At 53.5% G+C, this 25,208-nt stretch overlaps 2 protein-coding genes across 8 annotated transcripts; one reads left to right on the forward strand and one right to left on the reverse strand.

Annotated features, from left to right (window-relative positions):
• Window positions 1–782: 782 nt before the first annotated feature.
• LOC100280306 (uncharacterized) lies at window positions 783–3,992 on the forward strand. Its single transcript, NM_001153232.1, is given in 5 exon segments — window positions 783–1,078; window positions 1,783–2,117; window positions 2,766–2,897; window positions 2,989–3,264; window positions 3,608–3,992. Coding segments are annotated over 5 exon segments (1,119 nt in total). The 5' UTR covers window positions 783–885; the 3' UTR covers window positions 3,791–3,992.
• Window positions 3,993–4,534: 542 nt separating this feature from the next.
• On the reverse strand, window positions 4,535–9,028 carry LOC100383920 (Soluble inorganic pyrophosphatase 2). Of its 7 annotated transcripts, none has more exons than XM_008645901.4 (9): window positions 8,682–9,028; window positions 6,911–7,003; window positions 6,687–6,715; window positions 6,150–6,215; window positions 5,694–5,801; window positions 5,550–5,615; window positions 5,205–5,325; window positions 5,020–5,101; window positions 4,535–4,880 (listed from the first exon to the last, which is right to left on the reverse strand). In XM_008645901.4, the coding sequence occupies exons 2-9, from the start codon at window positions 6,999–7,001 to the stop codon at window positions 4,838–4,840; spliced, it is 606 nt and encodes a 201-aa protein (XP_008644123.1). In that variant the 5' UTR covers window positions 7,002–7,003; window positions 8,682–9,028; the 3' UTR covers window positions 4,535–4,837. The 7 variants fall into 7 exon arrangements, with proteins under 7 accessions (XP_008644123.1, XP_008644124.1, XP_008644125.1 ...); XM_008645902.3 differs by having other exon boundaries at window positions 8,641–9,023; XM_008645903.3 differs by lacking the exon at window positions 8,682–9,028 and adding an exon at window positions 8,443–8,579.
• Window positions 9,029–25,208: the final 16,180 nt, after the last annotated feature.

Genomic DNA, 25,208 nt, shown 5'->3' on the forward strand with positions numbered 1-25,208 from the left:
AGGCTCTTAGAGGATCACACAGTGATATCATCCTAGTATGTAGCAAAACACATAGGAAAGCCGATATTGTCACATCGAGTTAATTTCAGCATGGACCAGTGCTTTTGGTTCACTCAGCTTCCGCAAAAGACAGAGGCATGTGTTGAGCACCATTTGTGGCACTGGTCATGGCCAGCCGATCTGTCATTGAGGTCCGGACAGTCCGGCTATAGGCACAGACGGTACGCGATAGGATTAGATCAGACCATCAAACTTCTATCTCCTCGCGTGTTTGTCCCTCTAATCTCGCGGGAGCTGTTGGAGGATGTCCAGGAACGGGTATAGCCCCCCGGTGATATTTAAAGGGGTACGACCGATTGAAGAACCAACAATCGATCATTCAGTTTATCTTCCGTCCTTTACTTTTCGCATTAGGAGTAGACAATAATATATTCTTTTTTTTTCTAATCTTCACTTCTCTCCGGCTGTACGTCATTTAAAGGCGTATTGGGTGTTCTGCCGATCCCAAGAAAAATCCTAGGATCTCTCCTCCCCGACGGCTCTGGCTCATAACCCAAATAGCAACAGATATCTCACTTCTCACTATACGAATTCGTCGTCTGATGCTATATAAGCATATTTACTTCTATATTTATTAGTGGATCGTCACTTTTTTTGGTTTCTTTTAAGTACCAGCTGGCTGCTTGAAAAACAGCTGTGCTAGTTGGCTATTCGTGACTGCCCGCCAACACCTCGCCTAACCCTAGACTAACCTGATTCCGCCTAGCAACAAATCCGTATCCCGACTCCGGCGAAGGCACTACCCGAGTTCACTTCACACTCGTGCACCCATCCGGGTCACTGGCTCACTGACACCGCGCCCCAATCACGCGCGCGCCACCCGCGATGATGGCGGCGGCGGCGATCTCCGGCTCCAGCGGCCACCTCGTCGTCTCCTCCCCCCGCTTCAGGCAGCCGCTCACGCTCCCTTCTCGCAGCGGTCGCCCAATCGCCGCCGCCGCCTCGGCCGTGGCCCGCGGCGGGGTCGCGGTCGCCGCCGTGTCCAGCCCCGCTGTGTCGGCCGTCGCGGGGAAGGATGGTTAGTTATTCTAACGCCGCATTGAAGCACTCTGTTTCGTTGCTGGGTTGGGGCTTGCTGGTATCGAGGGTTCTGCTGAAAAGTATGGGTATGGCTGTTGGTCTGTGCTCTCGGGGTTTGGTTTGGGGATTCAATTATGACTTAGAAGTAACAATGCTGTGAGATGCGACAAACTATAAGCTGTGCTGCGATGGTTGGTTGATTTCGTTGATTGGGGACAGTCAAATGTGGTCAAGTCCTTTTGTTTGTAGCAAATTTTGGGTACTCATCAGGGTGTATTTTTCTCTTTGAACTAGAAAAGTTGCCTATGCCAAGTTTCGGCCTTGTTTCTGTAGTTCTGTTATGGTGTAGCCACTAGACCAACTCGGAACGCTTATTTTGAGTGGAGATATACATATATCATATTTCATATGTGAATTACTAAACCTTTTGTTTTTCTTGAATCTCAAATTTATCAGCACTTATAAATTCTACATTGTATAATATGATTTTTTTAGCATCACCATTGAGCTAGTCCTGCTGTTTGATGTGTTGAACATCAAATGCACTCAATTCTGACTTTTAAATCTGAACGTGATTGTCTCTGCTTCTCGTACCAATATATGCGCTCAAATGTTTTAGGCATCGATGTGAGCTTTCATTCTATAGGAAGTATTATGTCATGCTTAGCAAACTTTGTTTCTGATTGTAGCAATTTCTTGCAGCCAAACAGGCTCCTAAGGATTTCCTTCATATCAATGATTTTGACAAGGATACAATAATGAATATCCTTAATCGAGCGATCGAGGTTAAGGCAGCGATAAAGTCTGGAGACAGGAGCTTCCAACCATTCAATGGGAAATCAATGGCGATGATTTTTGCCAAGCCATCAATGAGGACCCGTGTTTCATTTGAGGCGGGATTCTTCTTACTTGGTGGGCATGCTATTTATTTGGGTCCAGATGATATCCAGATGGGCAAGCGTGAGGAGACTCGTGATGTTGCTCGAGTACTTTCTGGCTATAATGATATCATTATGGCCAGGGTCTTTGCTCATCAGGTTTGGTCATGAGTTGTATGATTAAGATTTCTTTTTTGTGTTTTTTTACCAACATAACCAACAAGGACATATAATCTGGATCGTTTCTTTTTACATATTTGATCTGTCTTCTCCATGCTGCTTAAGCACAACAATTTGATATCTACCTCAAAACAACAAGCACTATAGTCATCAGTTAAAAGTAAGATTTTGCCAATCAGAATTATATTAATATGAAATACCAACTTCGATTTAGTATAGATTTAACTAAAACAGTAAGTTTGTTTAATTCTGAAATATAAGAGCCAACATGGGTCCTGGTATGTATATGGATGCATGCGGTTTCAGAACCGACCTCGCTGTTTTTTTTTCTTCTGTGGTATCATTATCTTGGCAGTTTTTTTTTCTGTGGTTTCTTTGTCTGTTTGTGTCCTTCGATACTATATCAAACTTGTTCTGTCTGGATGTAAGCAAATAATTGATGTTTTGGATTGATCTCTTGCTTCGAGTTCATCTTTGTTTAGTTGTCTTTGTTACTGAGATACTTTGTCTTCATAATCTATCATTATCGTTTGTCCTTGTTTTGATCTTGCGTAGTTCCGCTCGGTGTTGATCCTTTTTTGTTTCCATCCAAGCACTATCTCCTAACTTCTCATATGGTTTTGACAGGATATTCTGGACTTGGCAAAATATGCAGCTGTACCTGTCATAAATGGTCTCACCGACTATAACCATCCATGCCAGATAATGGCTGATGCACTTACTATGCTTGAGCACGTTGGTCGCATTGAGAACACTAAGGTAGATCATCGTATCACTGAAGTAACTGCATGTGCTCTATGCGTCTAATTTCGAGATGGGTTCTGACCAACTGCCTTCTTCAATTGTGTAGGTTGTCTATGTTGGAGATGGGAACAACATTGTGCACTCGTGGCTTCTATTGGCTGCTGTACTTCCTTTTCACTTTGTATGTGCTTGTCCCAAGGGATTTGAGCCCGATGCAAAGACAGTGGAGATCGCCAGGAGTGCTGGAATCAGTAAGATTGAAATAACAAACGATCCCAGGGAAGCAGTTAAGGGAGCAGATGTTGTGTATACAGATGTTTGGGCCAGCATGGGCCAAAAGGAAGAAGCTGATTATAGAAAACAGAAGTTCCAGGGATTCACGGTTTGTCTGTTTTCACACTTTCTAGAATTTCCGTGTCTTGCTGGACACCAACTACATATACTTTGATTAAGCCCGTGAGGCGACTGAGTTAAAACTAGAGAAATAATCATTTGTGTTCCGACCTTCATATGGTTCAAGATATTAGGGTCTTTATCTCAATCATAATTCTGGTGTTCAAGTGAGAGTGAAACTGTACAAGCAACTGTGCTGCAATGTCTTGTTTCAGTGTTTCTCAGTTATTGGCCTCCATAGCAACTGTTGCAATGTCTTGTTTTGACCTTCATAGCTTACGTTGTTGGCCTTCAGCTAACACTTCTGTTTTTTACCCTATACTATATTGCAGGTGGATGAAGCCCTGATGGAGATTGCTGGCCCACAGGCCTACCTTATGCACTGTTTGCCCGCAGAGAGAGGAGTGGAGGTGACCGACGGTGCCATCGAGGCTCCAAATTCAATCGTGTTCCCCCAGGCTGAGAACAGAATGCACGCTCAGAACGCCATCATGCTTCACGTTCTCGGTGCTTAACCCTCCTATTGCACACCAGTGTTTAACTTTTCTTGAATTTGCTTAGGGATTGAGGCAGTTTTGGCTTTAGGGCATATGTGAGAGCTTAATTCAGCGAACTGTTCAGTAACGTGGTAACTGTTCTTCAGGGTGGGAGTTTGTTGTACTGGAAAAGTTTGGCAACCTGAATAAAAAATAATCTTTTGTGCTGGTTTTACTGAGCAGCAGGGATTACATTTTCGTTTTGTATTTTTGAATACTGTTTTGTTGACCAAAGGTCAACTCTTATATTTTAAAATTCTAAACCCAAATACACTACAAACCGGACCGGTTTTCGTTTCCCGGTCAGAGAGAGAGAGAGAGAGAGAGAGAGAGAGAGAGAGAGAGAGAGAGAGAGAGAGAGAGAGAGAGAGAGAGAGAGAGAGAGAGAGAGAGGGGAGAGGGGGGGGAGGGGGGGAGGGGGGGGGAGGGGGGAGGGGGAGCGGGAGCGGGAGCGAGAGAGAGATTTAATGGTACATAGCCATAGCCATTTTTTTTCCTTCAAAAAACTATACTACATGATACTTCAAGGTGACCACATCTAGTTACGCAGGCGAACAAACAACACCCCTGTCTAGTATGGCTCTGCAGAGAAATTGAAACTAACACATCTGTGGTTAGTAGGCAGAAGCCACGACTGAACTGAATCAGTTTCTCGCAAACTAGTCAACTAGTACTAGTTATAGTTATGCATCGGATGAGAACTGGGCATCTCACCAAAAGATAAGAGCAAGAAATGAAGTTCAGTAATGGTCATTTATGTAACAGTAATCCAGGCATCCAGCAATCCTTGTTCTGTCAAAGTGCTGGTTTAACTTGACCACAAAGATTTCAGGGCCAAGTTGCCTTGATTCGACATGGCATATAATGGAAAGAAAGGCACTGCTGATTGTTTCAACATGAGCAGAAGGTAATAGCATCCCTTGGTCACGATTACAGTTCGTTCGTGTTAAGTCTGTACTACGGTACTCTGGATGAGCTGTTGAGAAAATGGTGTAGCATCCACAACCACAATCAAGCAGCTGGAGATCACTTCCTCAGGCTTTCGATGACGTATGAGCCATACAGGTCCCTGCAGTACAACATCCAAACTGGTTTAGTGAGCTCTGTTCTGATAACACAAATTATTGCCCTGTATAGAATAGCATCAAAGCAACGCTAGTATAGAGTAGTAGTAACATATATGCCAGAGTCTGTGGAAGAAAACTCACATCGAGTACTTGATTGCGTTGATGGCATCTTTCGCTGGCAGGAACTCATTCACTGCGACCTCTTTGTTTTCATTCTTTTTATCTGTCAACACGGCAGAAACATAACGATTGGACTCTAGTTACTGCATTTTATGATCTGGATTGTAACACTGGGGACAAGCTGTGGATACAGTTTAAGAACATACAATCTTCAAAAAAGCGGCGGATCTCTTGAAGGCGATGCGGTGGGAGGTCCGTGATGTCCGTGTAGTGACGGAATTCAGGGTCATCAGCACAGACTGCTATAATCTTATCATCTTTCTCGCCCTAGTGATGTTGAACAACGATTAAATAAGATGCAAGAATTCAGCCTTGGGACAGAACTAGTTTACAAGAACTATATTATATTATATTCTATAGAAAGGTCTTATGGTGGCTTGGTCAGAAGTCAAAACTAACATGTCAAGTGGTCTCAAAATTACACGGAAAAAAAATATGGTCTAAGGTAAACATAGCAAACACTATGCGATCAGGTGACGGAGACACTAGACCTGATCGATCATAGGCATGAGCCCAATAGCACGAGCTCGCAGGAAACACCCAGGGACAACTTGTTCCTTCCAGAAAAAGAGCACACAATGTTAGAATAAAGCTGATAATAAAAGGCTACCGAAACGCTGCATACATTAAAATACCTGCATCAGTATGAGGACATCCAGGGGGTCGTTATCCTCACAGAGTGTGCGTGGAATGAAGCCATAGTTATGTGGGTAAACAACAGAGGAATAAAGAACACGGTCCACCTGTAACAAGTAATATCCGATTACCTACTGTCAAAGTGAAAAGACAAGATGTAGCAAGCAAGCCCACCTTAACCCTAGGTGTTAGTGTTACTAACATTCACAGAAAATATTGTTAATAACACATTATTAAGACATGTTACATGTCATTTTTATTCCTGTGAAATAAAAATTGCATTTTGCATGGAGCTTTGTCAATTGCCTCTTGGCTTGGGTAAACACATCGACTAGATGTCGGCAATGCTGTTCCCTATCCAATAGGGAGTATACGGTGCATATAATTACTAAGTGACTCCAAATCAAGAAACACCGAAGCAAAATTAATGTGCTGAGCATGAAATTGGATCTCACCTTGATCAGACCAGATGCCTTGTCCAACTCGTACTTAACCTTGCTGCCTCTAGGAATCTCAACCACCTGACAATTGAAACAAAATGTGCATGATAGGTTTGAGATATGCTTTATTTCAGCAGCACAGCTAAAGACAGGTAAATACAGGAGTCCAGGCTGCAAGAAATAATATCAAGTATCTACTAGCCGACTAGTATGTGTATAGCTGGTTTAATACAAAAGCATTTATTGGTGAGTACTATACCTCAATAACGCACCTTGAAACATCATGTTACAGCATGTTTGTACCACTAGATCAAATATTCATACCACAGCCAAAATGATGTGCAAATTCAAAAATCATGAGAATATTGTCCCACAAGTTTCAATATACCTAATACATGTAGGGACGTTATAAAATGTGGAGGCCACAACTGCTAACCAGGCCAAGCTTAATGTAAGTATGAAGCTAAAAGCTTTTAATTGATATCCATCGGTAATATCAGAATTCAGAACACCAACCATATTTGTAAATTTACTAGTAAATGGTAAACTTACACAATTGAAGAATTCAGGAGCCCCTGGTCCTGCATTTGAAAGTGTACACGGTAAGGGAAATACAAAACAGCAAATCGCTTATAGAGCAGAGCACTAGTGCAATTTGATATTCTTACGCCATGAGGGAATCAGGGAATGCAAAGGTGACAATATCATAGTCTATGAAACAAAGGATAGCAAAATGAGGGGAGCATGTCCTTGATGAGGGAAGAAGTGTTTAGTACCTATCTCCAAATCATGCCATGGGTGAGCAGCAACATGTTTCTGGGACATGGAAGAAAGGATACGCTCATTGAGAACAGCAGGTCCAGCCATGGCTACGATTTAAAACAGTTCCGTTAATTCAACAATTCTATAATTCAAGGACCATAAGAGGCAAGTTAAATAGTTTACGCCACTTTGTAGAGTATGTTCTCAAACAATAGGTAATCAAATCAAATGAAATGAAATATTAAAGTGAACTGGAACCGTCAAAGCTGCAACAGCAGCCGAAAGTAGCAGTTCTGATCACGCCAAACCCATTTGAACAATTCGGTCTAGCTCACTGTCCCTGATCTCACCATACCTGTACCCACTACCCACGATGACACAATTCCCTTATTTCCAGAACAAGGATCGCTTTTGATCTGTATTGCCTGCTTAAGATCAACATGCGATGCCTAAGTAGACTTTTGCAACCAACTTACACAATTCTACACTAAAAAAAAATACTAGCCGCATATTCATGGCCTCACGGCCAAGTGGCTAATAACTGAACAAAGAAGTTCTTGGTTTCTCGCTCTGTCGAGGGAGGAAACGATTCTAATCAGAAACTGGATAACTTTTGCAGCCATAGACAGTCAACAAATTGGGAACGCGGAAAAGTTCTTTCTCCTGAGTAACTTCAAAGCCATATACCGAAGCAGATAAAGGCAACCGGAAAGTGGCCTTCTACGCTACTGCAAACAGAAGAAAGAAAGAGGCCAATAAACAATGCCAAGTGGAATAAATGTATGTATGGGTTGGGATTGCCCAAGGGCGCGGTTGGATTAGTATTTAGTACATGCAGCGTTTCTGTATGCAAGCTACCAGCAGCCGTCAGAAGAATCGAAACTAGCATGGTCTTAGTCAAGACATATAGGAAGAGATGGCATCAGTATTCTAAACAACTCCGCACGAGACAAGATGAACAACCTAGCCCTGAACAGTTCCAGCACCACATTTTACAAAGAAAGAAACCATACACGATTGTAGTGCAGTAGTGGTAGTACAAAGAAACAAATATATGTTCGCAAGTACTGAATAATCGCAGCAGCACCTTTTACAAACATGGAGTAGAACCAGGTGGGGAAAGCAAAGCAACTGTTGCCACGAACAGAGGATGGAGAGAGAGCCAACGACAACGAGGCTGCGGTGCTGCTACATGTTTATAGCAAACTCGGCATGCACAACAAGAAAGGGACGCTCGAAAAGGGAATGGAAGGAACGCCACACAACGGGGAAATGATGATCCTATCCAGTCCATATCGAAGCAGATCCAGAATAACATAACTCGATCGGCAGACGTTTCCCCCCCTAGTGCGGGTAAAGTGGGGGGAAGAAAACGATGATGCCGTCCTTGTAATAGAGTAGCACTTAAGAACACCAAAGCGTAGCCAGAAGAGAATTGGTAGAAAAAGAACACCTCCGGGAAAAGGAGGAGAACACAAACGAAACCAAACCACCAGCATCTGATCACTGAATGCATGGCCAACAGATGAAGCACAGGAAAGCGCACCAAAGAAGCGCCAGCACCAAGCAAAGATGCAACGGGCGCGTGCGCATCGGCAGGACCCAAATAAAAAGCACACAAACGCGCTCAGGCCTCAGGGCAGGCAGGAGGCGAAGAAAATGCTATCGTACAGCACGACGCCCGCAAGAAAGCAACGTCACCGGAAGGTCAGAAGCACGAGCAAAGCAAGCGACGGACACGGACCAGAGGGAAGCGGGAGCCGGGAGGGGCCCTTCGCCACTCACCGGAGCGCTGCCCCGGTGGCGAAAGCGAGAAGAGGCGACAGGCGAGTGCGGGGTGGCGGAGCGGCCTCGAGCTCGATGCTGCTGCTGCTGTCCAGCGCTCCAGGCCGGATCAGTGTGATATTTCCGAATTCCGAGCACAGCAAGCATAGGCCTTCGCTTTTTGGTGACGGCCTGACGGGTGGGGCGCCGGGCGTCCCCTCGACTCCCTGTTCCTTAAGCCGTCCGATGGCCGCGCGACGGGTACGTGGGCGGTGCCGATCGCGCGCCACGCGAGGGATAACGCGCGAGTGGAAGCTGAGGTGGGGAGGGGAGGCGCGCGCACAGGCACCCGCATCTGATCCCCGTCCAACGCAAGTACTCCACGCTGGGCAAGGAGAAGGAAATGTACATTGGGAATCGGGCCCCGCCGTGGGTACACCTCGTCCACCGCGGGCGTGGACCCGTCCGTACAGTCCCGGTGTTCGGGTTCACTCCGGGTACTCGAGCCTTCAAGCGGGGCGCTGCCTCCAAATGGTCCCACCCTACATAGACTGGCACGCCATAGGCCATGTCATTTTAGGCTCCGTTTGGTATACCAGCTTCAGTTCTAGCTCTTGTAAGGAAACAACTACTCCCTCCGTTTCTTTTTATTAGTCGCTGGATAGTGCAAAATTACACTATCTAGCGACTAATAAAAAGAAACGGAGGGAGTATCTACTTATTTCTATGAAGAGCTCTAAAAAACACTCTGTTTATTAACAATATAGCTCCTGCTACAACTTTTTCTACGATGTAGTGTAGAGGAAGAGGAAAACATGGGAGAGAAGCCGATAGATGTTCTTTTTTCTAACTCACGACTCCTGCTGGTTTCTTGAATGAATTTCTCCTTTTCTAGGAAGAGCTATCAAAGAGTCTCTCTTTAGTACATTTTTTTCCAAAAATCTATTGAAGAAGCCCTAACAAAAGAGGACTTAGTGGCCGCCTCACCACTCGGATAAACCCATAATCAGCTTGCTATCAAGAAGCATCCCATCAAAAAGCGTGGCGTGCAGTGCGGGAGTTGTCGATTGGCCCGTAGAAGTGACAAAAAAATTAAGAATAGGGTTCGGTTAGAGTCGAGCTATATTTCTATTTATTTTTGACCTAAAATTTATATAAAGCTCTATGAATTTGTGAAAAAATATTTAAATCGTGATCCATTAACACCCCTAGCGGCCCATTCATGTACTTCTGCTACTTGTTGATGCCCAGATTTCAGTCAAACGTCTGCTTCCATACTTTTGCAATATGGTATTTGTTGAATAATTAGACAAATTCCAGATTAACGAAATCAGCAGGGTCGACGAGGCAGAAGACCACAAAGGCGGCTCAGCTATGAAGAGAGGCGAAAGCGAAACTGGAATAATGTGGAGGCTGACTGCCGGGCTCCTTATATAGGGTCGAGTCCGCGACCCCCGATCTTTTCCGCCCAAAAAATCAGTAGCCGCGCCCCCGCAAGGCGAGGGGCCGGATCTCGGCGGACCATTCACGCGCATGTCGTGCGCCCGCGCCCTTCGTCCCGCCCGGGCGAGGCGAGCGAGCGCGCGTGTGGCTCTCTACACTCTCTCCTCTCATCCATGACTTGATGAGTGAGTGTGGCTTCCATATTTAAGCTAGCTCTACTCCACTAGAACTAGCAATATGGTGCTATTGGTTCCACCTATTCCCTAGCCATCCACTTATACGGGCTTTTATGATTTTTCTGGAATTTATTTGAATTTCTCAATTGGACCTAGCCCATAAATCCTAACAGTATTGCCAACACGTAAGGTATAGCCGTATAGGCATTTTATTCGGCTGGACATATCGTACCCAGTAGCAGCATAGTATGTACCATATAGAACGAGGGAAAAAAAATGAGCCATGACAGTTGGCACAAGTTGAATACGGAGTATAACTGAGTAAACCACCACCATGAACAGGATTTCGACACGGACGAACCCGCACTAGGACATGCTCTTCCAATTCTCACGGCGTCATCTCAGGAATCTTGGGCTAATGTGACAGGCTTTTCCGGTGGATGCTCATGAACCTGGCAACAAGGGAAAAAGATACTTGATGAAATTCCAGTGAATGACAAAACCAATGGAAGACGGCACATAAATGCACTGACAATATGCCTTTTCTGATAGCAACTCAAATGAAAGATTGACTCAAAAAGCGAGTCTAATCACTTGCCCCCCCCCCCCCCCCCCCCCCCCCCCAACCGATACCCCGTGAGTCCGTGACAGGGTGACCAAAATACAAAAGCAACTTTCTAGTATCAGTGCACTACGAGCATTAGTTATTGGAACGCAGGAAAAGAAATTATCTTCCAGTTTAAGCAGAGCACTTGTCCCAACATGCAACCTCTTTTCCTGAAATTCATTGTTCTTTTATACTACCCTTCGTCCATCTCAAAATAGTATTTTTTTTCAATTAAACATATATTCATTAGTAAATTTTAAATATGATTGATATGTACATTTGAATATGGAGAAAAAAGGACAGCTAAAAAATATATTTTAGGACCGAGAAAGTATTTCTATATATTAAGCGAGGACGCAAAGGCAGCTCCACGTGCAGCCACGTCAGGAACAATAAGCTGAGTCGTCAGATCTTGCTTCAACGGCCATCGGCCATCGCCATCTCCCAACCAAGCGACTGTTCCCGTGCCTCAAATATATCCGGACTCCGGTAGCTTCTAGATTCCGCTCGACAAACCGCGTGTCGCTGCTGCCTCAAACGTTGGCTATTTGGGCCGGCCGACCGGGTGCTCCCGGTTCGCTACGATGCACGGCGGCCGGGAGGAGCTTCCTTCTCCTCTCCCCCTCCTCAGAGTCTCAGACGCAGCTGCGGTGGTAATGGGTCGGGTCATCGCGGCGTCCCTGCACGCCGCCATCTTGTCGCGCGGGCGGCCTCGTTGTGTGTTCGCAGTCCGGTTGTGGGCATTATCAACACTAACCCGGTGGTGCACGAGCGGCCGGAGTGTGCCACGCGTCCCCATGCCGCCAACGCGCTCGACCCGCTCTGTCTTTGGTAGAGTACTTCAGATCTCTCCTTGCGATTCCATCTTACTCGGTTCTTTCTCTTCTGCTTTTTCTTAGCTGGTGGATGGATGCACTTTCGTGGTGCGGTGGGTCATATACGGTGCAAGACATCAAGGACCTGGAGCACCCATACTCCCTGGAGCGGAGCAGCTCAGCGTACTGTCAGAGGAGTCCGTCTCCGCTGACGAGACGCGCTCGAACGCATCCCGTGTGTATGATGTATACTATCTTCAAATCCTCCACTTCATTATTTCATTTATTCTTGCTAGGTAATGAGCACGGGTGTGACTAGGGTATGGGGTCACATTAGTCTTTAGGGGGTTATATCCTGTGTGCTGATTGGGGGTCGAGCACAATAAGGTTATGTCATATATTCACAATTTACTTTAGATTTCTATGAATTTTCAGAATCCTTCTGAATCTCTGGTTGGATTGTGGAAAACGTGCACAATCTTAGCTTGATGGAACTGGAGAATGGTTGTGTTAAACCCCCAAAAGGACAAGAAATATGTGATTTATAATATTCACATATTATGTTCATAAATCTACTTCCCATCAGGACCCCAAATCTGTTCTTTTGAGCTTCAATGTTTTGGAAAATTGTTTACTTAACAACAAACACTATTCATTTTGATTTAATTTAGGATAACGATATGCAAGAATTTTCATGGTTACTTTTCTTAAGTACTTTGTTAGGGTTTAGGATTTAGCAAAACTATTGTGGCCTCAAGACTCTCCATCCACGGCTATAGAAAATTTATTCGCTAAAACTCCTACCTTTTTTATAATAACTCTCATTCAAAAACAATACCATGATCTATTACATGTACATCACGTTACTAATTGGAATTTGGAGCTGGTATAATATGTATGCTATTTTTGCAGGTCTCAATAAAGTTTATGTATCCACCACTTACACAAAAGTCGGTACTAACAAATACAATAACAATCATTTATCTTACCGGTTCTATGTTCGTAGATCAAACAAACATGATACTACCAGCCTAGAAAAGGATGATACCGACGAACACATATACATGCATGAATTTTTTGGGCCTGATGGTAGACTGCTTGGTGATTGCATAAAATCTAAACAGAATGTGTTTCCACTATTATCATCACTAGACATTTATTTAGAAGGCATAGTCCATTTCTAACTCATTCATGTATATATTTCCTGTCATGTAACAATTATCATCCATAAGGCATACTTACTTTCTGTCGGCGTTTCGAGACCGGGGGGTCCCTGGACCGACGAGTGAGTGTCGCCGCGTGCCCCAGCCCAGATGGGTCGAGCGCGAGGGCGAGCGCGAAGGGGGGAGAGCGAGGCGGCCGGAGACCGGCGTGAGAGAGGTGGGAATCCCGCGGCCTTCGTGTTCGTCCCGCGCCCAGGTCGGGTGCGCTTGCAGTAGGGGGTTACAAGCGTCCACGCGGGAGAGGGAAGCGAGCGGCTCCAAGCGAGCGCCTGTCTCGTCCTCGTCCCCGCGCGGCCAACCCTCTCTAAGAGGGCCCTGGTCCTTCCTTTAATAGGCGTAAGGAGAGGATCCAGGTGTACAATGGGGGGTGTAGCAGAGTGCTACGTGTCTAGCGGAGGGGAGCTAGTGCCCTAAGTACATGCCGTTGTGGCAACCAGAGAGATTTTGGCACCCAGCTGGTGTGATGTCGTGGCCGTCGGAGGAGCGATGGAGCCTGGCAGAGGGACAGCTGTTGGAGCGGTTGGGTCCTTGCTGACGTCCTCTTGCTTCCGTAAGGGGGCTGAGAGCCGCCGTCGTCACAGAGTATGCGGGGCGCTATCATTGCCTATCTGGCGGAGCTAGCCAGATGGGACGCCGGTCTTGTTCCCTGCGGCCCGAGTCAGCTCGGGGTAGGGTGATGATGGCGCCTCCTGTTGACGTGGCTGGCTTGCGCCCTAGGTTGGGCGATGTGGAGGCTCCTCCGAAGCCGAGGTCGAGTCTGTCTCCCGTGGCCGAGGCCGAGTCCAAGCCCCTGGGTCGGGCGAGGCGGAGGTCGTCGGCTGAAGCCAGGGCGGAGTCCGAGCCCTGGGGTCGGGCGGAGCGGAGTTCGTCGTCTTCTGGGACTTAGCCCGAGTCCGAGCCCTGGGTCGGGCGGAGCGGAGTTCGCCGTCTTCCGGGACTTGGCCCGAGTCCGAGCCCTGGGTCGGGCGGAGCGGAGTTCGTCGTCTTCTGGGACTTAGCCCGAGTCCGAGCCCTGGGTCGGGCGGAGCGGAGTTCGCCGTCTTCCGGGACTTGGCCCGAGTCTGAGCCCTGGGTCGGGCGGAGCGGAGTTCGCCGTCTTCCGGGACTTAGCCCGAGTTCGAGCCCTAGGTCGGGCGGAGCGGAGTTCGCCGTCTTCCGGGACTTAGCCCGAGTCCGAGCCCTGGGTCGGGCGAAGCGGAGCTTCCTATGGTGCCTTCAGCAGGGCCTGACTGTCTGTCAGCCTCACTCTGTCAAGTGGCACCGCAGTCGGTGTGGCGCAGGCGGCGCTGTCCTTCTGTCAGGCCGGTCAGTGGAGCGTCGAAGTGACGGCGGTCACTTCGGCTCTGCCGGGGGCGCGCGTCAGGATAAAGGTGTCAGGCCACCTTTGCATTAAATGCTCCTGCGATTTGGTCGGTCGGTGCGGCGATTTAGTCAGGGTTGCTTCTTAGCGAAGGCAGGGCCTCGGGCGAGCCGGAGATATGTTCGCCGTCGGAGGGGGGCCTCGGGCGAGACGGAAATCCTCCGGGGTCGGCTGCCCTTGTCCGAGGCTAGGCTCGGGCGAGGCGTGATCGAGTCGCTCGAACGGACTGATCCCTGACTTAATCGCACCCATCAGGCCTTAGCAGCTTTATGCTGATGGGGGTTACCAGCTGAGAATTAGGAGTCTTGAGGGTACCCCTAATTATGGTCCCCGACAGTAGCCCCCGAGCCTTGAAGGGAGTGTTAGCACTCGCTTGGAGGCTTTCGTCGCACTTTTTTGCAAGGGGACCAGCCTTTCTCGGTTGCATTTTGTTCCGGTGGGTGCGCGCGAGCGCACCCGCCGGGTGTAGCCCCCGAGGCCTCGGAGGAGTGGTTTCACTCCTTCGAGGTCTTAATGCCTCGCGTAATGCTTCAGCTGGTCTGGTTGTTCCCTCATGCGAGCTGGCCGTAGCCCGGGTGTACGGTCGGGTCTCAAGTTCTCGGGCTGGTATGTTGACGCTGTCAACGGTTCGGCTAGAGCCGGGTTTGCGAGAGCAGCCCCCGAGCCTCTGCACAGGGCGAGAGGGTGATCAGGGACAGACTCGGCTTTTTTACATATGCCCCTGCGTCGCCTTTCCGCAAGGAGGAGGGGGGAAAGCGCCATGTTGCCCTCGATGGGCGCCGAACATGGTGTCTCCGGTGAGCTGCAAGCGGGTAATCCGAGTGGATGTCCATGCCCCGTTCGTTAGGGGTCGGCTAGGGGCCCAGAGGCACGCCCAAAAGTACCTGCGGGTGATCTGCCGGACCCGGTCCCCTGGCGACGGGGTCCGAGGGCTCGATGCCTCCCTCTAATGGGATTCCGTTACAAGATCGTTCCCGCTGGTCTCGGAAATGTCCTAGGGTACCTCGGGAGCGCAGCCCGAGCCTTGGTTATGTATCGAACGTACCCATGGTCATCCCTCGCTCGGCGTCTGAGGCGGCTGTGAACCCTTCGGGGGCCAGCCTTCGAACCCCTGATCAGTAATGGGCGCGGAGCCCGAGTAGCCTGAGGCGGCCGTGGAACCCTTCCGAGGGGCCGACCTTCGAACCTCTGACCAGTAGTGGGTGTAGGGCCCACGCGATCTGAGGCGCCTGTCGAACCCTTCAGGGGGGCCAGCCTTCGAACCTCTGATCAGTAGGGAGGCTCGGAGCCTGGTTCCTTCACGGGGAAGGATCCTTTTCGGGGTATCCCCCTTTCCCGGTCCCTGTTGCAAGAGAGAGAAAGAGGAAAAAAGGAAAAGGATACGAAATCGAACGACACGGCGTACCTTTACTGACGCGGTCATTATGGCGAAGGCGAAGCGTCGCCCACTTCTCCTGCCAGAGGCGCCGCCTGTCCCGCCGCGGAGTTAATGCGACGGGGCGAGTGGTTGGCGGGGCGGCCGTTGCGCGTGCGCGAGCCGTTCGAGGAACGGATCACGGGCGCGTTGTTTTTCACGCCGTGAGAGGGGGTTCTCGCGCTGCCCCCGGATGGGACGTGAGCTTGGCTGACGACGTGACCGCTGCTCCCGCCCGCCTGCCACCGTCATTACTGCCGGCCCATTTTTGGCCGCACTGACCGCCGCGCCAGGCTGGCGCTGCTGGGTCGTGCGCTGGGTCGCCTCGAGTCGCGGTATTGGTTCCGCAATCGAGGAGGCGCGGTGGTGGCGCGAGTGGCGGTGCAGTTGTATGCACGAAGCATTCGGCGCGCCGGTTGCCTGACGCGTGGGCCTGGGCCTCCAGGCTGGGCGTGTTGGGAATCGGAGAAGGGCGTCCACTTGGCGCGGTTGCATGCCGCCTGCATGGCTGCCCGCCCCTTTCGCCCGCTGGTCTGGGCAAAAGTGGAGGGTCACTTGTAACCGCTGGGCGGTCGTGCGCACCACGCGCGGCGGTTTGGCTTCTTCTGCTCTGAGCCGGTTTGCATGACGTGTGGGACCCAGCCCCCGCGCCGCAGGGGGGGACCTTGGAGTGTGTTGGAGAAGACTCAGCCCGCGACGGTTGGGGACGCAACTAGGGAGAGTCGCCTTTAAAAGGAGGGTGACCCCCTTCGGAAGGCGACCATGTCTTCGCGCTCCCTTATGCATCGCGTCTTTCCATCTTCCAAGCCCCCGGATGGGGGATACCTGCCGTCTTTCTGCCTCATCGTCGGAGGAACGCAACTCCGTTGGAGTTGGTACCTTTCAGCCATCGTTCGGCTTCAAGGATTTTCATCAGCCAGCTCGGCTGCACCCCTTCGCCCGCGGTCACCCGAGACGACGACCACCAGCCCCTGGGTGGGGAGAAGCAAGCCGGGCTGCGATCTTGGTCCCACCCTCAGCTTCAAGGATGTTCATCATCCTCGCTGGGGTGGAGGCCGGGCTGAGCCGGAGCTCTACCTCCCGCGCGGGTTCGCGGGTCACCCTCCCCTGCGGCGTTCGAGGGAGAGGGCGCTCGCTGGCCCTGCAGGCGGGTCGGACTTCGACAACGCGGGGCTGGTCGACGGCGGGCGTCGTCAGCCCCAGCGCGTCGAGCTCGTCGGCTTGGCTCCCGGTGGCCCCTCCTGCCGGAAGGCGGCTGCCGCGCCGTGTGCACGGGAGGACCGCCCAAGATGTCGCGCGCTGCTAGGGCGGCGTTCGTGTTCTGGGGTGGTCCTGCCTTTGCACCGGTATGGCGCCTCCGCGCGGAGGTCGGTGCCCCACTCGTCCGGGAGGATTTGAGTGGGGATCTGCCGGAGGGCTGATGGCCCCTGTCGTCGGTGCCGAGGCGGAGGCGGCTCAAGAAGTCCCCGTCGCCGACAGGATCACCGCCACCATCCGCGCTTCGGGCCTCCGGCTCTTTGTACTTGTCATCGCCCCTCGAGCGTCGGCGTGGGCGAGGGCAAGATTGCAGCAGCGCCCACCCTGAGGCCTGCGCTGCTGCAGTTCGGCCACCCGGAGCGGGGGTCGTTGTTGTCGCTGTCAGAGCGGGCGGCGGCGAGCCGCCCGTCAGCCTTCTGTTGCTCCGCAGGCCTTCCACCATCGAGTGGGGTTGTTCGTACCTGCAGAGGTGGAACCGGAGTTCCGTTTGTAATGGCACTTTGAATGCCAGTGTTTTTGTTCATTGTGGCTGTCGGGGCCTGAACATGTATGTAATTTTGGCACGGAGCCGTGTTTTTTTTCCTCATTTTTGAGCACTAAGACTCGCCTGTTGGTTGTCTGAACCGCTTCACCGAGCGTGAGTCGCCCCGTGTTAAGGTGACGAGTGAGGTATCCGTATCCCGGAGGCGTAGGAGTCCCTCAGCTCGGTCGGCCTTGTTGTCCGAGGCTCCTCTAGCTTAGTTAAAGGGACCCCTCGGCCGCTCTTGGATGAGCCGAGGCCAGGGGTAGCGATATCAGCATGAACAGGGGCAGAGTCGGCTCAAAAATGAAACCTGGTTGGCCGGAGCCTAGCCGGGTCGTCCGTTGGCGGGACCGACGCTGGAGTTGACCAGCCGACGCCTCGGGTCGGGCTGGTGCCCTTGGTAGAATGCTGGCCGAGGCCCTGGGGCGACCGGCCGAGCCGCCCACTCGGGCCGGGTTCCCGGAGGGGACCCTGGCAGCGATTGCCCGGGCGTGGCGATGACGTCGTCCTTCAGAGTGGAGATCCTCGGACCGCGTCGCCGTCCGAGGCTAGGTCGGACCTCACCGAAGGTGTCGTCGATGCCGAGGGTGCTGCTGCCCCCTTCCAGCGTCGAGACCCGAGCCTGCAGGATCAGATTGTCTTGTAGCGTGTGTCTCCTGCGGCCGCTAAGGCCAGAACACACCCTCGCTGTGTTGTAAAGCTGCGTCTCTTTTCCTCTTGTTTCGAGTAACTGGCCTTTTTTGTCGGTAACAGGGATGTTTGTGCGAGCGAGAGTTGCTTCTCGCGGAAGGTGACGAGTGAGGTATCCGTATCCCGGAGGCGTAGGAGTCCCTCGCCTCGGTCGGCCTTACCGCTTACGCGCACTTTTACCCGTCCATGAGGCTCTGTCACCGACTCAGTCGAGAAGGCTCGAAGGACCGCTTCGGCAGAAGAGCTTCCGAACGTGAAGACTTGTTCGGTCCGCAGAATCACATATCCGAGCGTGAGTTACTTATCGCAGAAGGTGATGAGTGAGGTATCCGTATCCCGGAGGCGTAGGAGTCCCTCGGCTCGGTCAGCCTTGGCTGCTTACGTGTACTCCGTCGTTTTCAGGATCCACTTTTCGAAGTAGTCAAAAAGCACGAAAGACATTCTGGCAGAAGAGATCTTTTTTCGAGGAAAATTTCAACGCAGAGGGGGTCCCCCCCCTTTTAGCCCCCGAGGGAGGGTCGGGCTTTGCCGAGGCGAGGCCGACCCTTCCTTGATGACTAAACTTTGCGTGGGTGCGAGGTATATGAACAACTTGAAAACATCTTAAGGGTAGAAGCGACGTAGTTGTTGGATGTTCCAAGCGTTGTCGTAGACCTCGCCTTGGCTGTTGGCCAGCTTGTACGTTCCGGGCTTCAGAACCTTGGCGATGACGAACGGTCCCTCCCAGGGGGGCATGAGCTTGTGCCTCCCTCGGGGGTCTTGTCGCAGCCGAAGCACCAGGTCGCCCACCTTGAGGTCTCGGGACCGGACCCCTCGGGCGTGGTAGCGTCGCAGGGACTGCTGGTACCGCGCCGAGTGTAGTAAGGCCTTGTCCCGAGCCTCTTCCAACTGGTCCAGCGAGTCTTCTCGGCTAGCTTGGTTGCTTGGATCGCTGTAGGCCCTCGTCCTCGGGGAGCCGTATTCCAGGTCTGTGGGCAAGATGGCCTCGGCCCCGTAGACTAGGAAGAACGGCGTGAAACCCGTGGCTCGGCTCGGCGTTGTCCTCAGACTCCAGACCACCGAGGGGAGTTCCTTCATCCATCGCTTGCCGAACTTGTTGAGGTCGTTGTAGATCCGAGGCTTGAGCCCTTGTAGAATGATGCCGTTGGCACGCTCTACTTGCCCATTTGACATGGGATGAGCCACGGCGGCCCAGTCCACCCGGATGTGGTGATCCTCGCAGAAGTCCAAGAACTTTCTGCCGGTGAACTGGGTGCCGTTGTCGGTGATGATGGAGTTTGGGACCCCGAAGCGATGGATGATGTTGGTGAAGAACGCCACCGCCTGCTCGGACCTGATGCTGTTCAGAGGTCGGACCTCGATCCACTTGGAGAATTTGTCGATGGCGACCAGCAGGTGCGTGTAGCCCCCGGGTGCCTTCTGCAAGGGGCCGACGAGGTCCAGACCCCACACAGCAAAGGGCCAGGTGATGGGTATCGTCTGTAGAGCCTGAGCGGGCAGGTGGGTCTACTTCGCATAGAAATGACACCCTTCGCAGGTGCGGAAAATTCTAGTGGCGTCGGCCACCGCCGTCGGCCAGTAGAAGCCCTGTCGGAAGGCGTTCCCGACAAGGGCTCGGTCGAGGGGTAGCTCTCCTTGGTGGAGAAATTGCAGGTACGGGGTCTGCCAGTCTCGATCAGGCGTGGCCCCGCTTCGCTCCTCCTCGACGCGCAGTGCCTCACCTTCGGGGGCCGAGGGTACCTCGGGCTGGACCGAGGGTACCTCGGACTGGGCCGAGGGCGCCTCAGGCTCCAGCGTGTCGTCGATCTTGACGGAGGGTTGATGCAGATCCCGGGAGAAGACGTCCGGGGAACCGTTGTTCGCCCCGAGGCTATTTTAGCCAGCTCGTCCACAGTCTCGTTGTAGCGCCGAGCGACGTGGTTGAGCTCGAGCCCGTAGAACTTGTCTTCCAGGCGCCGAACCTCATCGCAGTAGGCCTCCATCTTCGGGTCGCGACAGTGGGAGTTCTTCATGACTTGGTCGATGACGAGCTGCGAGTCACCGCGGGCGTCGAGGCGCCGGACCCCTAGCTCGATGGCGATCCGCAACTCGTTGACCAGAGCCTCATACTCAGCCACATTGTTGGACGCCGGGAAATGGAGGCGTAGCACATAGCGTAGGTGTTTCCCGAGGGGCGAGATGAAGAGTAGGCCCGCGCCGGCTCCCGTCTTCATCAGTGACCCGTCGAAAAACATGGTCCAGAGCTCCGGTTGGATCGGAGCCGTCGGTAGCTGGGTGTCGACCCATTCGGCCACGAAGTCCGCCAAAACCTGGGACTTGATGGCCTTCCGAGGGGCGAACGAGATTGTCTCGCCCATGATTTCCACCGCCCACTTTGCAATCCTACCCGAGGCCTCTCGGCACTGGATGATCTCCCCCAGGGGGAAGGATGACACCACAATTTCCGGATGAGACTCGAAGTAGTGTCGCAACTTCCGCCGCGTCAGGATCACTGCATACAGCAGCTTCTGAACTTGTGGGTAGCGGATCTTGGTTTCGGACAGTACCTCGCTGACGAAGTAAACTGGTCTCTGAACGGGCAATGCATGCCCCTCTTCTTGCCTCTCGACCACAATCGTGGCGCTAACCACCTGAGTGGTCGTGGCGACGTAGACCAAGAGGGCTTCTCCGTCAGCTGGAGGCACCAAGATAGGCGCCTTTGTGAGGAGCGCCTTCAAGTTCCCGAGAGCTTCCTCGGCCTCAGGGGTCCAAGTGAAGCACTCGGCCTTCCTTAAAAGGCGGTACAGAGGCAGACCTCTTTCGCCGAGGCGTGAGATGAAGCGGCTCAGAGCCGCGAGACATCCCATGACCCTCTGTACGCCTTTCAAGTCCTTGATGGGCCCCATGCTGGTGATGGCTGCGATCTTCTCCGGGTTGGCTTTGATGCCCCGCTCGGAGACGATGAACCCCAAGAGCATGCCTCGGGGCACCCCGAAGACACACTTCTCGGGATTGAGCTTGACGCCTTTCGCCTTGAGACATCGGAATGTCACTTCAAGGTCGGAAAGGAGGTCGGAAGCTTTCCTCGTCTTGACTACGATGTCATCGACGTAGGCCTCGACCGTGCGGCCAATGTGTTCGCCAAACACATGGTTCATGCACCGCTGGTACGTCGCGCCCGCATTCCTCAAGCCGAACGGCATGGTGACATAGCAGTACATGCCGAAGGGCGTGATGAAAGAAGTCGCGAGCTGGTCGGACTCTTTCATCCTGATTTGATGATACCCTGAGTAGGCATCGAGGAAAGACAGGGTTTCGCACCCAGCAGTGGAATCCACGATTTGATCGATGCGAGGCAGAGGGTAGGGAACCTTCGGACATGCTTTGTTGAGACCAGTGTAGTCTATACACATCCGCCATTCCCCCCTTTCTTTCTCACAAGCACGGGGTTGGCAAGCCATTCGAGATGGAATACCTTTTTGATGAACCCTGCTGCCATTAGCTTGTGGATCTCCTCGCCTATCGCTCTGCGCTTCTCCTCGTCGAATCGGCGCAGAGGCTGCTTGACGGGTCGAGCTCCGGCTCGAATGTCCAGCGAGTGCTCGGCGACATCCCTCGGTATGCCGGGCATGTCCGAGGGACTCCACGCGAAGACGTTGGCGTTCGTGCAGAGGAAGTCGACGAGCACTGTTTCCTATTTGGGGTCGAGCTCGTAGCCGATCCGGATCTGCTTGGAGGTGTCGCCGCTGGGGTCGAGGGGGACGGCCTTAACCGTCCCCACTGGTTCGAAGTTGCCGGCGTGACGCTTCACGTCTGGCACCTCCTTAGAGAGGCTTTCCAGGTCGGCGATGAGGGCCTCGGACTCGGCGAGGGCCTCAGCGTACTCCACGCACTCCACGTCGCATTCGAACGCGTGTTTGTACGTGGGGCCGATGGTGATGACCCCATTGGGGCCCGGCATCTTGAGCTTCAGGTAGGTGTAGTTGGGGACGACCATGAACTTCACGTAGCATGGCCTTCCCAGTACCGCGTGGTAGGTTCCTCGGAACCCGACCACCTCGAACGTCAGTGTCTCCCTTCGGAAGTTGGAGGGCGTCCCGAAGCAGACGGGAAGGTCGAGTTGTCCGAGGGGCTGGACGCGCTTCCCGGGAATGATCCCATGGAAGGGCGCAGCGCCTGCTCGGACGGAGGACAGATCAACACACAGGAGCCTGAGAGTCTCGGCGTAGATGATGTTGAGGCTGCTGCCTCCGTCCATAAGGACCTTGGTGAGCCTGACGTCGCCGATGACGGGGTCGACGATGAGCGGGTATTTCCCCGGGCTCGGCACGTGGTCGGGGTGGTCGGCTTGGTCGAAGGTGATGGGCTTGTCGGACCAGTCTAGGTAGACTGGCGCCGCCACCTTCACCGAGCAGACCTCCTGGCGCTCTTGCTTGCGGTGCCGAGCCGAGGCATTCGCCGCTTGCCCACCGTAGATCATGAAGCAGTCGCGGACCTCGGGGAACTCTCCTGCTTGGTGATCTTCCTTCTTGTCGTCGTCGCGGGCCCTGCCACCCTCCGCGGGTGGCCCGGCCCTGTGGAAGTGGCGCCGAAGCATGACGCACTCCTCAAGGGTGTGCTTGACGGGCCCCTGATGATAGGGGCACGGCTCCTTGAGCATCTTGTCGAAGAGGTTGGCACCTCCGGGGGGTTTCTGAGGGTTCTTGTACTCGGCGGCGGCGACAAGGTCCGCGTCGGCGGCGTCGCGTTTTGCTTGCGACTTCTTCTTGCCTTTCTTCTTGGCGCCGCGCTGAGTCGACGCCTCGGGAGCATCTTCCGACGGGCGGCCCTGGGGCTGCTTGTCCTTTCGGAAGATAGCCTCGACCGCCTCCTGGCCGGAGGCGAACTTGGTGGCGATGTCCATCAACTCGCTCGCTCTGGTGGGGGTCTTGCGACCCAACTTGCTCACCAGGTCGCGGCAGGTGGTGCCGGCGAGGAACGCGCCGATGACATCCGAGTCGGTGATGTTGGGCAGCTCGGTGCGCTGCTTCAAGAATCGCCGGATGTAGTCCCGGAGAGACTCTCCCGGCTGCTGCCGGCAGCTCCGGAGGTCCCAGGAATTCCCGGGGCGCACGTACGTGCCCTGGAAATTGCCGGCGAAAGCTTGGACTAGGTCGTCCCAGTTGGAGATCTGCCCTGGAGGCAGGTGCTCCAACCAGGCGCGAGCGGTGTCGGAGAGGAACAGGGGGAGGTTGCGGATGATGAGGTTGTCATCGTCCGTTCCACCCAGTTGGCAGGCCAGGCGGTAGTCCACAAGCCACAGTTCCGGTCTCGTCTCCCCCGAGTACTTTGTGATAGTAGTCGGGGGTCGGAACCGGGTCGGGAACGGTGCCCGTCGGATGGCCCGGCTGAAGGCCTGCGGACCGGGCGGTTCGGGCGAGGGACTCCGATCCTCCCCACTGTCGTAGCGTCCCCCACGCCTGGGGTGGTAGCCTCGGCGCACCCTCTCATCGAGGTGGGCCCGACGGTCGCGGTGATGGTGCTCGTTGCCGAGGCGGCCCGGGGCCGCAGGCGCGGTGTTGCGCGTGCGCCCGGTGTAGACCGAGGCTTCCTGCATGAATCGGGAAGTCGCGGCATGAGGTTCCGAGGGGTACCCCTGCCTTCGGGAGGCAGAGCTCTCGGCCCGTCGGACCGCGGCGCCTTCCAGGAGATTCTTGAGCTCCCCCTGGATTCGCCGACCCTCGGTGGTTGATGGCTCCGGCATCGCGCGGAGAAGCATCGCTGCTGCAGCCAGGTTCTGGCCGACCCCACTAGATGCGGGTGGTGGCCTGACCCTGACGTCGTCTGCGACGCGGTGCTGGAAACCCTGGGGCAGATGACGTATTTCTCCGGCCGGGGGTTGGCCCGCCCATGCCTGCCCGACGTCCCGACGGATCGGCTCAAGCGCTCCTGCTCCCTCGTCGAGCCTGGCCTGCACCCCGCGGATTTGCTCGAGCTGTGGGTCATGGCCCCCCGCCTGAACGGGGACCACAGCTAGCTCCCGTGGGATGTCAATGCGGGGCACCGGCCTAGGGAGATCACCGTCCTCCGGCATGCCAAGATGATTGCCTTCGGAGGGACCCCCTAGATCGACGTGGAAACATTCGCGGCATGGGCCGCAGTCCTCGTCGTCGAGGCTGCGGCTACCGTCGGAACAGTCAGAGAGGCAGTAGTCACATGCGGTTATGAAGTCCCGCAAGGCACTAGGGTTGCCAAGTCCAGAGAAATCCCAACAGATGTTGGGGTCGTCGTCTTCCTCGGACCCAGAGGGCCCGTAGGTCGAGACGTCCGTCAACCGGTCCCAAGGTGACAGCATGCAAAACCCTAGAGGGTTTGGACTCGCCTCTACGAGAGCGCCCGCCAAAGCGAGGTCGCTAGGCGGGTTGAGGCTGAATCCAAATGATGTGGGATGGGAATCGATCGGTACCTCTTGGTCGACGAGCGGCGATAAAGTCACATCGGGGACTGACTGCACCGTCGTCTCAGGTACGAGGGCGACGCCCAGCAAGCTTTTCGCGAGCACGCTGGCGTCGTCCGCTTGCTCGGGATTGGCGTGTCGCGGGGAGACAGCGCTCGTCTTCGTCTCAAGCGCGAAGTCGATACCCGGTGCGCCCCCCGTTGGGGTGCCGGCGTCGTCGACTTGCTCGACAGCCGACGAGGCGCTGCCTCCTGCTTGGCCTTGGTTGCCCTGCCTTCCCCTCCGTCGGTGGGGAAGAAGGCGGGACGAGGTCGAAGGTTGTTCTTCCACCACGCGGGGAAGACGTCGTCGATTCCACCGCCGGCGGGCGGGCTATCGGTCGCCATTGTCGTCGTCGTGCGGCAGGGGAAGGAGTATCATGCCGTAGCTGCCGTCGAAGGACACGAACTCAAGACTCCCGAAACGGAGCACCGTCCCGGGTTGGAGAGGTTGCTGGAGACTGCCCATCTGGAGCTTGACGGGAAGCTGTTCGTCAACACGCAGCAGGCCCCTACCTGGCGCGCCAACTGTCGGCGTTTCGAGACCGGGGGGTCCCTGGGCCGACGAGTGAGTGTCGTCGCGTGCC

Source organism: Zea mays, chromosome 5, assembly GCF_902167145.1.
Source record: "Zea mays cultivar B73 chromosome 5, Zm-B73-REFERENCE-NAM-5.0, whole genome shotgun sequence".
Taxonomy (NCBI): Eukaryota; Viridiplantae; Streptophyta; class Magnoliopsida; order Poales; family Poaceae; genus Zea; species Zea mays.